At 32.6% G+C, this 15,495-nt stretch overlaps 1 protein-coding gene across 1 annotated transcript; it reads left to right on the forward strand.

Annotated features, from left to right (window-relative positions):
* The first annotated feature begins 10,409 nt into the window (after window positions 1-10,409).
* Window positions 10,410-15,283, forward strand: LOC128182282 (uncharacterized). Its single transcript, XM_052850870.1, has 2 exons — window positions 10,410-10,719; window positions 15,009-15,283. The coding sequence occupies exons 1-2, from the start codon at window positions 10,410-10,412 to the stop codon at window positions 15,098-15,100; spliced, it is 402 nt and encodes a 133-aa protein (XP_052706830.1). The 3' UTR covers window positions 15,101-15,283.
* Window positions 15,284-15,495: the final 212 nt, after the last annotated feature.

The following is a 15,495-nucleotide window of genomic DNA, read 5'->3' on the forward strand; positions in this document are numbered from 1 at the left end:
ATGGGCGTGTTAAAGTATTTCGTAGAATAAAGTATAAAGGACACAATAATATAACCCAAACAAATAATTGTGCTTACTCAAATGTGACGGGCATTAGCACCAGTCAATGGATTTGACAGTCACTAGCAGAATGTACGCTTGAGTAATCACGATAGTATTTGTAAACACTTTTTTTTGGGTCATGTTTTGGTTTGTTTATTTATATATTTGTTTAACCTCTGTTGACCTTTTTGAGTGAGACGAATGGGAATTCTTTGGTGTAAATTAACTTCAGTTTTTTCCTTTCATCTTTGGGAAGAGCAAAACGTTCATTTAATAATTTTGAACGCAGGTCGCTGATTTCGGGTGGAAGATCAGGATAAATGCTCACACCTGTGCCAGGCGGAAGTTTGCGAGCTGCTTCCAGGATCTCGTCGCGGTCAATTAGGCTAACCATGCGGATGATGATATTCTTTTTCCCTTGTTTACCACTTGGTAATCGATGAGCAGCTTGAAACTGGATATTCTGCACCACACCCGTATCCATTTTCAACACATCCAATAATATTTTTCGTACGGACTGCACAGTTGTACGCGGTTGCTCCTTAGTTTCCCCCGATACCCCCTTTATAATCAGGTTCCATTTTCTTCCCCATACTTCTAGTTTGAGTCGCTCTTTTTTTTCTGAGGAAACACTTTCTTTGATTTCAGGGATAATTTTCTCATGAATATCCGAGATATCCTCATTGACTCCTTGTAGAGATGCTTCGATTTCCGCTATGTTTGTTTTAATACCACGAATTTCCTCTCGAACGCACTCAATCGATTTGTTGTGATTAATATACATGACTGCAAAGCATTCAGCCATGTCTTTTCCTTCAAACATTGCTTTCACTTGACGAACATCGTACTCTTTTTTGTTTGGTTGTTCCTTCTCTGTTTTTTCTGTTTTATTTTGTTTATCAACTTCCATTTCGACTGGTTGACTGAACACGAAGTTTTTATTATCGCTCGCCATTGTTCACGTGGAAGGAATGGCGGGGCTAACCTGTATATCTGGTATATAGCTCAAAAAAAGCACTGAACTTTATTTTTTTTTTGGTTTTGTGAGTTTCTTTGAGTTAGTAGTTGTCACAAAAACATTCTTTTTTCCGGGGTACTTATTAATAACGTTCAATAAAAAACGACTCACCGGAGACCAGTGGTGACACGTCCTACCCCTTCATTTGCGGAACCGGAAAAGTTAAAAGTTTACTTGCAGTGGATTGGGAACGAGAATTAGGACCAGGCAACAATTGGTTTTTTTTTCTTACAAAAAAATCGGCGGAATATTTTTTCCTAGGAATAATGCATTAGAGTAACAGACTTACAGTGTTTGAAGCTGTGATAACCCATGAAAAGCGTTGCTGTCGATCTTACTTATCTGATTGTCATAAAGGTACCTACATGAGTAAAATATCAATTAATTGATAAAATTAGACTTGAGAGGTAACAATACAAATCCAACAGAGAAACTTATCATGCATATCAAGAATAAATACAATAATGTAAGCAGGCATGTAGGGGCTCATATATCTAACATGGTTTTTTTCTCTGCACTTTTGTTAGTGTTTGTAACATTTAATATAAGTATGAAATTGATGTTTCCGATAGTGCTTCTTAAAACCTTTACAAATGTGTATTATAGACCTATGCAATAACATTTGAGAGAGAAAAAAGTAGCGTTGATCTCAGCATTGGCTAATAAATCTGACCGGCGAAGTGCATCCAGTGACTGTCATGCAGTGACAAAATAATTAACATTTAGGTGAAAATATATTCATTATGGGGCTCATTTAATTTATGACTAAAATATATTCTACCATTAGTAAATACGATATAAACAGGTACAAGCAAATAATTCTTATAAAAAATTAATCTCATCAATCAATTGTATCTTTTTAATGTGTGTACCCGAGATTTAAACATCATTCTTTTTATTCTAAATATAATCACAAAGAAGACACATTATTTAAAACAGACAAAATTCATCATTTTACTGTGGAATGATTAAAATTCGTGGGGACTGATATTGTGAATTGTAAAAACTTTATAGGTTCGTGGAGACGTAAAAGTGTGTATTTTATTTTACCTCCAAAAGGAAATATGACTTTATAATACAAATAATTAAATATTTAATTAAATCATGGATGATGTTAATTTGTGGTAAAGAGGTACACGGGAATTCCACGAAAATTGAGACAACACAAAATCTTTGATTCCGCGGTATCTAAAAACTGCTTCAAATTAGATTGTTTTATTGTGCACCCAATTAATATATCTGGTTCTAAGTTATTCAACAATAAAACGAATGCAATGATCTAAACAGAATAAGAATTTCTATCAACCAAACTCAAAACAATTAAACCATTTCGACTGCTTATGTCGCTGATAAATATTTGTCATAATAGACCATAAGATATTCTTTAAATGTATCCGAATATCAAGGTGTGCCATTGTATTGTTATCTGCATATAAGAGGTTTAAGGTTTGAAAAATAAACATTCGATTTTATTTCTTGTTCATTTAATGAGTTCTAATTATGAAAATACATCACTTTCTATTGATGCATGCCAGCACAATTTAGAAATCAATGTTACACGCGTTCTCATTTGTTCCTTACTTGTCATTGCAGTGATGTTCATCGATTTGATGTGATGTTATAAACACAAGAAACATATATGAGTAGTTGTGTTTTTTGAGTTATATTATATCAAACTAAAAGTCCTTAAACATTCCACGTATATTCGCAAAAAGGCATCAGCTTTATTAAGCTGGTAAGTCGGAAAATCATGTTTACGTGATGATTATTTTATTTTTCTTCTTATAAAATACATTAGTGTGCAATACCGTAGAATCTTCGTTTTTCGTGGGGGACCAACGTCTGTGGCTTTCGTTGGATACCCTTGCGAACGAATTTTCACCCCAACAAACCTATACACGATCATTGTCTTATAATTATTAAAATTATCCCGAATACACAACCATCAAAATTATGTTCCCATGATTTAGGAAAAATTTGGCTACCCGCAAACATTGGCTCGCACGAATAAAAATGATTCGACAGACATTAATAATTTATTACTTATAACCAAGGAAGTAAATGCAATAATGTCCACGGGAAAAAGCTACAGTTAAAGAATGCCGGAAGCCAATGATCAGGCATCTTCTGTAATGTGAATTTTATAAAAGAAAATTAACATATGGAAAATTTTGTTGGTTTATAACTTTTTTAAATACATTTATTCAATTTTTGAGTCAAAAATTGTTAACTTTGTTAGGAATCAGTATGCAGGCAAACTTGCGAGTAGCTTTAGCTCTTCTAGCCCTCCTAGTCCCTAATACTTATACGGAATTGAAGCGACTTTTTGAAGCGGTTTATATATAATTACCTATTAAACAGTATTTTTTTTTTTAAGATTCAAACAGTTAAAGAAAAGCGTAAAAAATATTTATACAACCCTAAAAATATTTTGTAGATCTAAGAAGGGATGTAGTGACATATACAACCTCTTAATATAAAAAAGGCTTATCCAAAATCTGAAACAAAATGGATGTCAGAAGTCGAATTAACTCAAAAACAATGGAGGAAAATGTATATTCTGCCCCTTTGGTGCACAAAGGATTCAAAATTACTATGGCTTCAATACCAACTATTAAATATGATCTAGCCAATCAAATATCATTTACATGATTAGGGATAGTAAACTTCTCGTTGTGTTACTTTTGTCAACAGACACCTGAGAAAACAGAACATATTTTTGTCGACTGTAATATAGTGAAAGAAATTTGGACTGAATTGGAGAAATAGAATACAGATACAGTGTATCTTTGGTTTACAAACAAAATTTGATAAATATTCAATCCTTTCTGGCAGCAGAGATATTCATAGGTTAGACAATTTAATTATTTAAAAAAAAAAACCCAATATATTCTGCAAAGTAAAATGATAACATCAAGGCTACATTTTAATATAATTAAAAAATCTATAACCAGAAGAAAGTTTGTAGAAAAATGATTTCTTTTGAAAATTGTAATTTTCATTCTTTTACTTATTGGAAAGATATATGTCAACATTAGGAACATTCATCTCCATCTATATTCTCTCCTTAATGTCCCTGTCTCATATTTTATTTTTGTACTTTATCTTTGAATTTTTTTTTTCTAAAAAGAAAACCATTTTCACATCTCTTCGGCACAAAACATTTCTTTTGTATTTCATTACTCTTCAAATGTATTAGATCATGGTCACTACCAACATACCGACCACACTTTTGCGTCGACCTCTTCTTTACATAGTTACTAGAAAAGCTCGTGACATCATGTTATAATAAATATTTCGAACTGGGTGTTTGCAGTCCGGACCGAAATGTAAAACAATATATCTGAAAATATATTCAGTATTATGAAATGTGTTTTAATTAAATTGAAATGTTCGGGAAGTTTATAACATAAACTTTGATAAAAAAAGAACCACAAACATTTTTTTCTTTAAAAACATCGATACGACGTAAAAAGCTTTAAATTTCTGTCTAAATAATTTGGATGCTTGTAGCCATTATCTAGATTCAAATCTTACTCAAAAAACTTAATCCCTGAACATATCAACAATTTTCGTTACATATTTTTGTTTTCAGTTTGATCTCGGTTTTAAACTGAGGCATGCTAAAAACAAAACTGTTGGGATGACGCATCCCGCAGAAAAATACATACTAGCGCAATGCACTTATCAACAGGCATAAATACTCTATTAAGGATTTGGATTTATATACTTTACAAAACCTTTTGACACGTTGTACTAAGCATTTCCTTATACGGGTTAAAAATATTATTGACCTTATTATTCTTATTAATGTAGCTGGACGTTTTCAAGAGAGCAATCATTACACCTAATGGCAGTAATGTAACTCTTTCAACACATTCTTCTGTGCAAAAGTGAATCCATGTGAATAAACTCAACAACGTGTACTCAAGTACTATCTCTAGTGATCTTTGCTTTATGCTGCACCTATTACATGTAGGTGTTATTACTTGTACTTAAAATAAATTTCTATTATGGCGTCTTTTACAGCAACGTTCATTCACAAATTGGAGAAGTAAACGACATCAAAAAGCCAGTCATAATCCAAGGACATATTAGTTATCAGTTATCTGATAAAGTATAATTCAAGAATTATTGTATATTGTGATTATGTTTTAAATCTGACTTTTCCACGAAATTTCAATGACATGATAAAATACTGTGTATTTCACAGCATTTATATCTACCGCGGTCATTTTACTTTCCATTTTTATTTTATTGAATATCATGTTTCTCTTTAATCTCACTTTCTTTCTTGGTGAAGAGAGGGGTGAAATATATTAGTTTAGTTTTATTACAATATGTTGTATATTCTACAAAGCTAACTACATTCGGTGTCTGATGTGTAATCATAAATGATTTTATAGACAGCATTTTTGCGCATAAAATAGTCACAGATCGGAAGTTTCTAATTCCTTTTTAATGGACGATGAGGAAGGAGTGTGTGCTTTTTGGGTGTTTTGTGGGAAACAGAGACTGGAACTGACCAAGATAAGATGTGTTTATTGAATAATGTTCCCTCATAGTAAACCTGGTTTGGGAGATAAACATTTATGTTAATTAGACGCATAATGTAAAACAAAATGGTAGTATACTCTCTAGGCAATTGCCAATCACTCTGTATTTATATGGATTTTAACAAACTGCATTGAAGCGGTAAAATACATGTAATGCAATGCTATCTTGGCATAATTATTCGGCACAGTGTTCTTTATATACATGTGAAACACATTATGGCTAGAAATGTAGCTAGGTAAGTGTTCCAGCGGTGTCTTTAAATGTACACATCAGCTATGGATTTGGGGATGGATCTAGAGTCAAAACATAAAATAATTAATTTTCATTGAAAAAAAGTGAAATAAATATACAAAACCTGAGATCCAGCTCTGAACAACTCATTTTTTCTCTAAAGTACTATTTGCTTAGTCTTCGAAGCTTAGTCACATCTACAAATGTGTTTTGATTAATTAATTTTAGGGGGACGACTGAAAGGTGTATACAAATACCTGAAACAGCGCTTGGCAATTCTAAATAAAAGTGTATTGAACTGTGACTAATATCCTTCACACGCACACACATTTACTGTTTTAAACAGATACAAAGCATATCTGGGATGACAACTATTACACCCGAGGACTGATAGTAGGGCTTTTGTTGCTTAAAAAGTCAACTGTGCAACAACCATATATATATATTATTTAAGGATTTTATATTCTTCTTAAAATGTTTGAATTTAGCGAAGAAGCATGGCTTGAACTTATGTAAATTGTTTAGGCATTGATAATTCCGAGAAATTTTGATATCATATAAGAAATTAAAAAGCGGATATCAAGCTTGATATTTATAAATAAATGGTCATAATTGTCATTAAAAAAAACACTGTTTTTTGTATTTAAACATAATTCTTTCTTTTACTACTACCATTCAGCAGTAATTTAATGTTACGGATGAATTATCTTTAAGCAGTGGACTAACAGATGCCAATGTTCAGCATTTAGTAAAAGTCTCGACTGATTTATAATTATTTATAAGGATGTATATTGCTTAGAGGTGATTAACAAAGATTTATAACGAGAACATACATTTCTTTAAAGACTGTGCATGTAAAAATGTCATTTATTATATCAGAACACAAATTTCAAAATTGAACCTATTCAGAACAAAGATATTGACTTTCTAATTAAGAGACATGTGAATAGATCTTGTAAAATGAATAATGATTGATGTAATGAATTAAATCACACCAAAATAACAACTTTCAAACTATCTATCTCTTTTAGATAGATACGCGAGTAGGTTAAGGCAACTCCGAGTGTAATGACTGTCGATATTATGATCAATTTAAAAATTGTTTATTTTTATGAAAACAGTGCTGAATATTGATATCAAGTGAATGTGTTCGCATTGATATTATTTTTTTCTACTTCGGAAGCGAGTCGTGCAATGTGATCACGTGACAGCTGAAAATAGATCACTTTTTTACCTTTACAAAAAATCGAAAAGTTTTACACTACCCCGAAGTTTATTTATATGTATGATACAATAATTCGATCGGAAATAAGATCATCTTTATTAGTAGTACTGCTAGAATTATATTGTAAATCGCATAAAATAAATATTGTCATAATTTATCGGAAACCCCTTCGACTTCAATTTTAATAAAAAAAAAAAAACTACGTATTTTAAATCACAACAACAAAGCACAGGATTCTAGCAGCACTTTTTAAGTAGTTTGGGTCATATGCTTTTGTTATTTGCCAAATTCAACTTTCATCATATTCGGGGTAGTGTAACACTTTTGCCTTTTGTGTACACACTGACAGAGGAAAGGCCGGTGAAGCCACATAAAAGTCTATCTGCTTACCTTATAACACTCGCTTAAAAAAAACTAAATATTCATGCCCGTATTATCCTGATTTGTCAAATCTAACATTCATCGAAATCTTGTGTATCAGTATAAAATAAGTATAATTTCGGCATTGTTTACATGCATTCCAATGATTTGTCTCCCGACATTTATCTTCTCTATTAAACATGCATGTGACGTCATCAACGATAATGATACGTAATACAGAAAAATCGAAAATATATTCAGTTAGAAGAGTTTCTAGAGACATTTTATGCTGGTAGTTTTTATAATTAGAACCAGAGATAAAGTAAGAATTAACATGTTTCTGATTAAGATATGACATCATGCTGCTTATTGTGACGTCACATCAATCAGATGAATTTAACTCAATCGATCGCCGAGAGTTGCTTTATTATATTCGCGTAATATGGTTGTATCATAAAGCACCTATAGGCATCTCTATTCATCATAAAACAAACGTGATATTCAAAAGATAGCCTATGTAATTTGATACATAAAGTTAAAAATATGGCTTCAGTATCTTAATATCCATTTACAAGTTTTAGAAAAAAAAGACAAAAGGTGAAATGCAGGAGGCAAAGTTATTCAGCATTTTTTTTTATTAGAACATCATACAATTATAATCTTCATTACTTTTGTACAGATTAGAGAGTATTTTATAGACTTCGTAGGGGTCTTAAATCTATCCATCTAGTAGGAATTTGTCATTCCTAAGTGTATATTTTAAATATTTTTTTTCTGATTCAATCATTCACTGATAGAGAAAACATGAGTGTTGATTTTAACTTTTCACTTAAATATTTGTTATTGAAAGTCGTATACCGATTCTCTTATTTAAATATTTTACCTCTTCAAATGACCCGTGTTGATTTAATAAATACCTGACATCAGAAACTTGCCTTTACTTTCTTGCCTATCCGTTTATATTACCGTTAATAATCTTGATGTGTTAGATATATAAATGTACTTTTATTTTAATTATCCTTAATTACTTCTCTTGTAGCAAGGCTGATTTTGTATTTTACCTTACTTTTATTTTCTCTGAAACAAGTTTATGTATATAATTAATTATGTAATTTTCCTTTAATTTGTTTAAGAAAGAGGGTACGTAGATGACGTAATATATTTTTGTTTACTTACAAGGTTTCAAGCTGTGATAATCCCTGAAATGTATTACTGTCGATCATGCTTATCTGGTTAAACTAAAGGTTCCTTAATGAGTACATAATGAAAAACATATGTCGATCACAATGTTGACAAAAAACATGCCCGAGGAAAAAATATCAAAGAGAGAGAGTTATTGCATTATGAAATGTTTCATATTCCAGTTAAAGTTAATTATTCGTGTTGAACTTCGTACATATTCTCTGCTTGCAGTGCATAATTACAAACTGGTATTTTTGTATATGAAAACGATGCTTCCATTGTATTGTGTGATGTATATATCAGTGAAACGAATTATTCTTATAAACCACAGCTTCATTACTTAATTGTTTAACGTATCCGCTCTAAAACATTAAAACATCCGCATTGAAATTTAAAATAAATACTTCAAAAACACTAGTCTCCATTTATATACAAAGATTCTGAACGGCATTATATAATACACTAGGTAACGGCGAGTGTGCAATGATATATGTATATTTATTTGAGCAAAAGACATTTATAGTCGCAAAATCATGATTACGATTTATAAACGAAGATTGTAAATAAAGATTTTAAATGATAAGGTAAAAGTAACAAACACTTTTTCTGTCATATTGAGTGATTGGAGATGACAATAAATTATATACATGTATTATATACACATGGGAATGACAAATTGTAAGATATACAGAAAAAAGACCCCTACCAAGTGTAGAATTAAGGCCTTGACTACTTGTAGAATTCGCAACCCACATATAAATGTCAAACATAAGCATTGGTAAGAAGGCACAATCATTTCATTATACCATTATTTTTTTTATCTTTGACGCATTGAGCAGATCATATATAAAAATTCAACTGTGTCTAAGACAAAATTGACAGATGAAAAATGCCATTTGTTTATCAACGTTATTGAAATAATTTTTTTTACTTCTTTATCAATTATGATAAGATTATATTAAGAGATAGATAATCAAAGCTGACAGAGCAATATGAACCCACAAAAACATGTATCATACTACATGGAAAGCGCAGTTTGATGTAAGTATAATCCACATGATTGGATATAGTAAATGTTAATTTATATCTTAGCAACCTGATATTTTTTTTAATTTTTGATACGACCATTTTCATTTGAAATTATGTAAATATCACATCATTAAAAATCTATTTTCTTTTAAAAAAATGTGTCAAATGTTGATAACAAGATATCATATCATTTATACAATGTTTTACATTTAATATAAATTATCAAACGACAAGATACAATACTGTATTATTTAAAAAAAAATACAATGTTGTGTTCGAAATTATATTGTATACAAAATGATGTCATTTACAATAACATCCATTCACAAATTGGAGAAGGAAACGATATTAAAAAATCAAATTTATCCCTTACAGATAAATACAGTTATTGAGAATAAATTAGGTAATTTAAATCTAACAAAATATCAAATTTTTCCGGAATTTTTTTTTCTATACATCATGACTGATACTTTATTTATTCCTGAGCATGCGCTCTTGGCCTTTTCATTTTAATCCTCGGCCGAGTGAACACAGAAATTGAGCAGCGGAAAAAATCAAATACCATCATTGAGGTAAAGTACCCATCCGATTTAATTTAAGCGTCGAAATTGAAAAAAGGACACATCAATTACATTTCTTCAATGTATTTTCATTTTATTGGCTAAAAAATCGTGGACGTGCACGCAGATTAATTTTCAGTTATAGATTAACAAATCGAGATTTGTATGTTAAGTCTTGACAGTTTTCTTGTTTATTTGCAAGAGAATGAGCACTGGAATGTTGAGAGCGGGACCTGCTCGATCAACACGATCCATGCCGGCCACGGACCAAGCACGTGGCCCCGCACTGGCCACAGACCAAGCACGTGCTACAGACCCCACCCTGCCCACAGATCAAGCTACGACGTCAAGTGTCCAAAACATCCCCCAAGTTCCAAGCAGTGTCCCTAATGCCTGTGGAATGTATAGCTCACCGCCTGCGCAGATGTCAACTATGCCTGCGTTAGAGCCTCAACACAGTCAACCGCAAGGAACCAGTATGTCTACTGTAACATCACCTCTGGTGGCTCAACACGGTACGCATATTAATCCGCTAGTTAGCATTACATCTGATCTTGGTGCTAATGTTTTACTGTCAACACAAGAAAAAATCTGGAATAAAGAATACATTGATCTAGCAAAGTTATTGCATTCAGACCCTGCAGCTGAAAATCAACAGCTTCTTGTATTAAAAGATGGGCAAATTAAGATTACAAACAAATCAAAAGATAAGAAAATAGCTTCCATTTCCGAATGGACAGATGCAATTTTAATTTATGCTGCTATATATCTGAAAAGGTTTCCCCAGCATGTCCAGGGTATAATCAAGTATATAAGTTCAATAAGACTAGGGGCATCACGCTCCACAACAATGGGGTGGAGGGACTATGACATACAGTTTCGGTTGAGAAGGGCAAAGAACCATATGATTAATTGGGAAAACATTGATGCAGAATTGTGGTTATTATATATGGGTCAGGGATCTGTGCCTGAACGGAAGCCTGCTTATAGCTTGCACCAGCAAAAGCGCTGTTATGATTTCAATTTGAAGGGTTCCTGTCTCAAAAGAGATTGTAGATTTTCACATAATTGTCTTAAATGTGGTCAAAACCACCCCTCCATTACCTGTTCCAATATTCAAACCACCCATAATACTAGTGTGTCCAAAAAGGTTTCCCACGGTGTAGGTCAACAAGGCAATGCCAATTTTCATGCGACTAGATTTCCGAGGCCATTTCGTCAATAAGCATTCAAGTCTTTGGGATTTAGGTTACACCCCAGTCAATGTTTCTGCATTAACCACTTTGTTACAAAACTATCCAAACAAAACTGTAGCAGATCAGCTGTTACATGGGTTTACATTTGGTTTTTCATTGAATTATACGGGTCCAAGGGGTCCTGAATCTTGTAAAAATATGGTGTCTGCTTCAGAAAATAAAGACCAATTGTTAGGTAAATTGAACAAAGAAATACAATTAGGTCGCATTGTTGGCCCATTTGATGTCCCGCCATTTAAAAACTTTCATTGCAGCCCAATAGGAGTTTTACCAAAGAAACAAGGTGGCTTTAGGTTACTTACCAATTTATCTGCTCCTCGCGGAAATAGTATTAATGAATTCATTGATCCTGAAATCTGCAGTGTCAACTATTCGTCATTTGATCAAGCTGTTAACATGGTACAAAACCTTGGTGCAAATGCACAGTTAGGAAAAATGGATATTTCTAATGCTTTTAGATTGTTACCAATAAGACCAGAGGATTTTAGTCTTCTCGGTTTTAAGTTTCTTGACAAATACTATGTAGATAAGTGCTTACCAATGGGTTGTGCCATATCATGTGCATTGTTTGAGAATTTTTCTACTTTCTTACATTGGTCAGTAGAACAGCATAGTAACTTAAATTCCATTGTTCATTATTTAGATGACTTTTTGTTTGCTGGAGCTCAAGGGACAGGCAATTGTTCAATATTAATGGATAGTTTTCAGCAAATTTGTTACAGGTTAGGTGTTCCTTTATCAGATAAAAAGGCTGAGGGTCCAACAACTTATATTGTATTTTTAGGTTTAGGTTTAGATTCAGTTAGTACATCAATTTTCATTCCAAAAGAGAAAGTTGAAGCATTAAAGAAAGATAAACTTCAAATTCAAGGAAAAACCAAAGTTACTTTGAAACAGCTTCAATCATTAGCAGGTTCATTAGCTTTTGTAACAAGGGCCTTACCGGCCGGTAGGACATTTACATGTCGCATTTATGGGCTTATGTCTGGTGTTTCTAAACCATATCATTTTGTACGCCTGACAAGAGAAATACATAGTGATCTTCAGATGTGGTTGAAATTTCTTAATGAATTCATTGGAACTACAAAATTTCCAGATTTACATTGGGAATCTGATAAAAACTTAATGTACCAAACTCTGATGACATTGATGCATATTGCTCAGCTCTTTTAATAAGAGATAATCCAACAATCCATATTGAATCTACAATATCATAAACAATAAACAATGCATGTATACATGTAGCAGTAGTTGCAAGCTGAATTGATAAGTAAACAAACTGCAGAAATGGTGGTGTTGTTAATTAAAGTTATAAAACATTCAGATTAAATTGACGGTTAATATGTAACCAACTCAGGTCTCAGGTAATGCTTATATGCATCTGAAGACCATCTCCCCCTTCTTTGAATTTCTTGTTCAGCTATGCCCAACATGTACATGTGTGTAGCAGCTCCTATTCTAAAAGAGTGTGTTTCAAATGTTTTTGTTTCAATACCTAAAAATGTCAGTGTTTTGTGCAATATGCTTGAAAACTGGTATGAAGACGGGGGACTGCCACTTAAATGGCAAAATAAAGGGCCATCATCCTTAGATCTGCATTGCAGAAAAGTCTCCAAGATTTCAAAACATACTAATGACTCTGATGATTTGTTTATATTTATAATAAAACCATTGCCACATTGATCTGTTTTAGAAAATCGGAGGTTTAGTATGATAGTATCTTTGGTTAATTGTAGATCTGAGTGATGTATAACATTTTTTGTTATTGTTGTTTGATGCAGATGTTAACTCACTAATGCGGAGAAGACCGAAAAACGCAACTGAAAAAGCAGATCCAAATAATAAATGCTCATACCTAGATTTTGTCACTGTTGGTAAAACCTGCAATATTTTGAGCATAAGTGGATAAGTAATGGGGCTTCTAATGTCTTTCACAGGCTTAGTTTTTCTTAAACCAGCCAACATTTTTTGGACAATAAAAGTTTTGAGTGGATTGTCTAGGCCAAGCATTTGCAAATTGTGGCTCAAAGCTGACAAATGAACTTTAGCTGTCGAATATGCAAGGTCTTTTGAAGCTAAAAATGCTAAAAAATTGACTATGTGATCTACTGGGGGTGGCCAAAGTGGTGGTAACCAATACTGTAACCTGAAGTCATGAAAAACATTAATGGCTTTGTCATAAGCAATCTTTGTGTTGCTTGAGAGACTCGCGTCAATTAAACGATTGACATGCCCTTCAAAAGGCTCCAAAATTGAGTAGGTACTGGATAAGGATGGCAGTCTGCCCATGGTGCCAACTGCCTGAATCTGCGCCACTGCAATCGAGAAATTGAATCTGCAATCTCATTTCTATAACCACTTATGTGAACTGCCTTAATCTGAATGTTGAACTTCAATGACAATAAGACTAATTCTCTCATGAATGTCATTACCCGCTTATTTTTGGAAGTTTTTTGATTCAAAATTTCTACCAAGGCTAGATTGTCAACATGGAGTATTAATTTCTTATTTTGCAACTTGTCAGACCACAAATAAAATCCAAAAACTATAGGGACAAACTCTAAGAAAGTTATATCATTTCTCATAACCGTGTTCCACTCCTCTGGCCAACATAAATAAGACCAAGAACTTCCAAAAATCACCCCACATCCTACTGACCCGTCAGCTCTAAGGCAATTTATTGAGGGTAAAAGTTTATGTTATCCAAAGATATGATCAAGAGTTAGTCTGGAACTGTTGTGGCTTTTATTATGAATGTGTCGAAAAATGATTTTAATATGTACATTTATATACACATTGTTAAGTCGATATATGTGAATGTTGCTATGGAAGCTTTAAATGGTCAAAATTAAACCGCTGTGATGGCGGTTGGATTTTATTCTGCATGAAATCCAATTGGCGCAATTTTGACATATAACCATTTGCTGAGGGATACTGTTGTCTCCAGGTCCCCCAGCTCTGATATGGTTTGTTGAATGAATAATTTGTGAATGCTATGCTGCCAAAAGCTTACAAGTGGTAAGATCGGCGCATAGAGTATGAACATGCAAGTGGCATGTTAACTGTGAATGTTGATATGAATAAAAAGCCATGACAGTTCCGCCATATATGTGTTTGAGTAATTTTTACACATGTAAGAGGTGATGTTGGATTAAATACAAATTCAATTGAAGATCAATAAATGCACAATATATATATATATGTATAATTGTGCAAGAGTGGTTCAATATTTATGCATTTCGAAATAATCAAATTTATCCCTTACAGATAAATACAGTTATTGAGAATAAATTAGGTAATTTAAATCTAACAAAATATCAAATTTTTCCGGAATTTTTTTTCTATACATCGTGACTGATACTTTATTTATTCCTGAGCATGCGCTCTTGGCCTTTTCATTTTAATCCTCGGCCGAGTGAACACAGAAATTCCCTCCCACCCCTCCCCTAGATATTATGGTTGGTTTGAACATCTATATACCTTGTTTTGTACGTTTTGCATAGCTATTCAGATACTTTTTGCTGCTGTGTATTTTTTTTCAATTCCAGATATCGTCATGGCGTTTAAAAAGTTTGAAAAGAAATCCATGGTTGTGGTGATGAGGACAGATACATTGATGAGAGTGTTTGCGCATTTTTGACATATAACCATTTGCTGAGGGATACTGTTGTCTCCAGGTCCCCCAGCTCTGATATGGTTTGTTGAATGAATAATTTGTGAATGCTATGCTGCCAAAAGCTTACAAGTGGTAAGATCGGCGCATAGAGTATGAACATGCAAGTGGCATGTTAACTGTGAATGTTGATATGAATAAAAAGCCAAGACAGTTCCGCCATATATGTGTTTGAGTAAATTTTACACATGTAAGAGGTGATGTTGGATTAAATACAAATTCAATTGAAGATCAATAAATGCACAATATATATATATATATATATATATATATATATATATATATATATATATATATATATATATATATATATATATATATATATATATATATATATTGTGCATTTATTGATCTTCAATTGA

Source organism: Crassostrea angulata, chromosome 4 (assembly GCF_025612915.1).
Source record: "Crassostrea angulata isolate pt1a10 chromosome 4, ASM2561291v2, whole genome shotgun sequence".
Lineage (NCBI taxonomy): Eukaryota > Metazoa > Mollusca > Bivalvia > Ostreida > Ostreidae > Magallana > Magallana angulata.

Bases quoted from the DNA above. Each gene is read 5' to 3' on its own strand.
- LOC128182282 (XM_052850870.1), top strand. From the start codon at position 10,410: ATGAGCACTGGAATGTTGAGAGCGGGACCTGCTCGATCAACACGATCC. The intron at 10,720-15,008 runs GTACGCATATTA...TTTCAATTCCAG, and splicing joins ACCTCTGGTGGCTCAACACG to ATATCGTCATGGCGTTTAAA.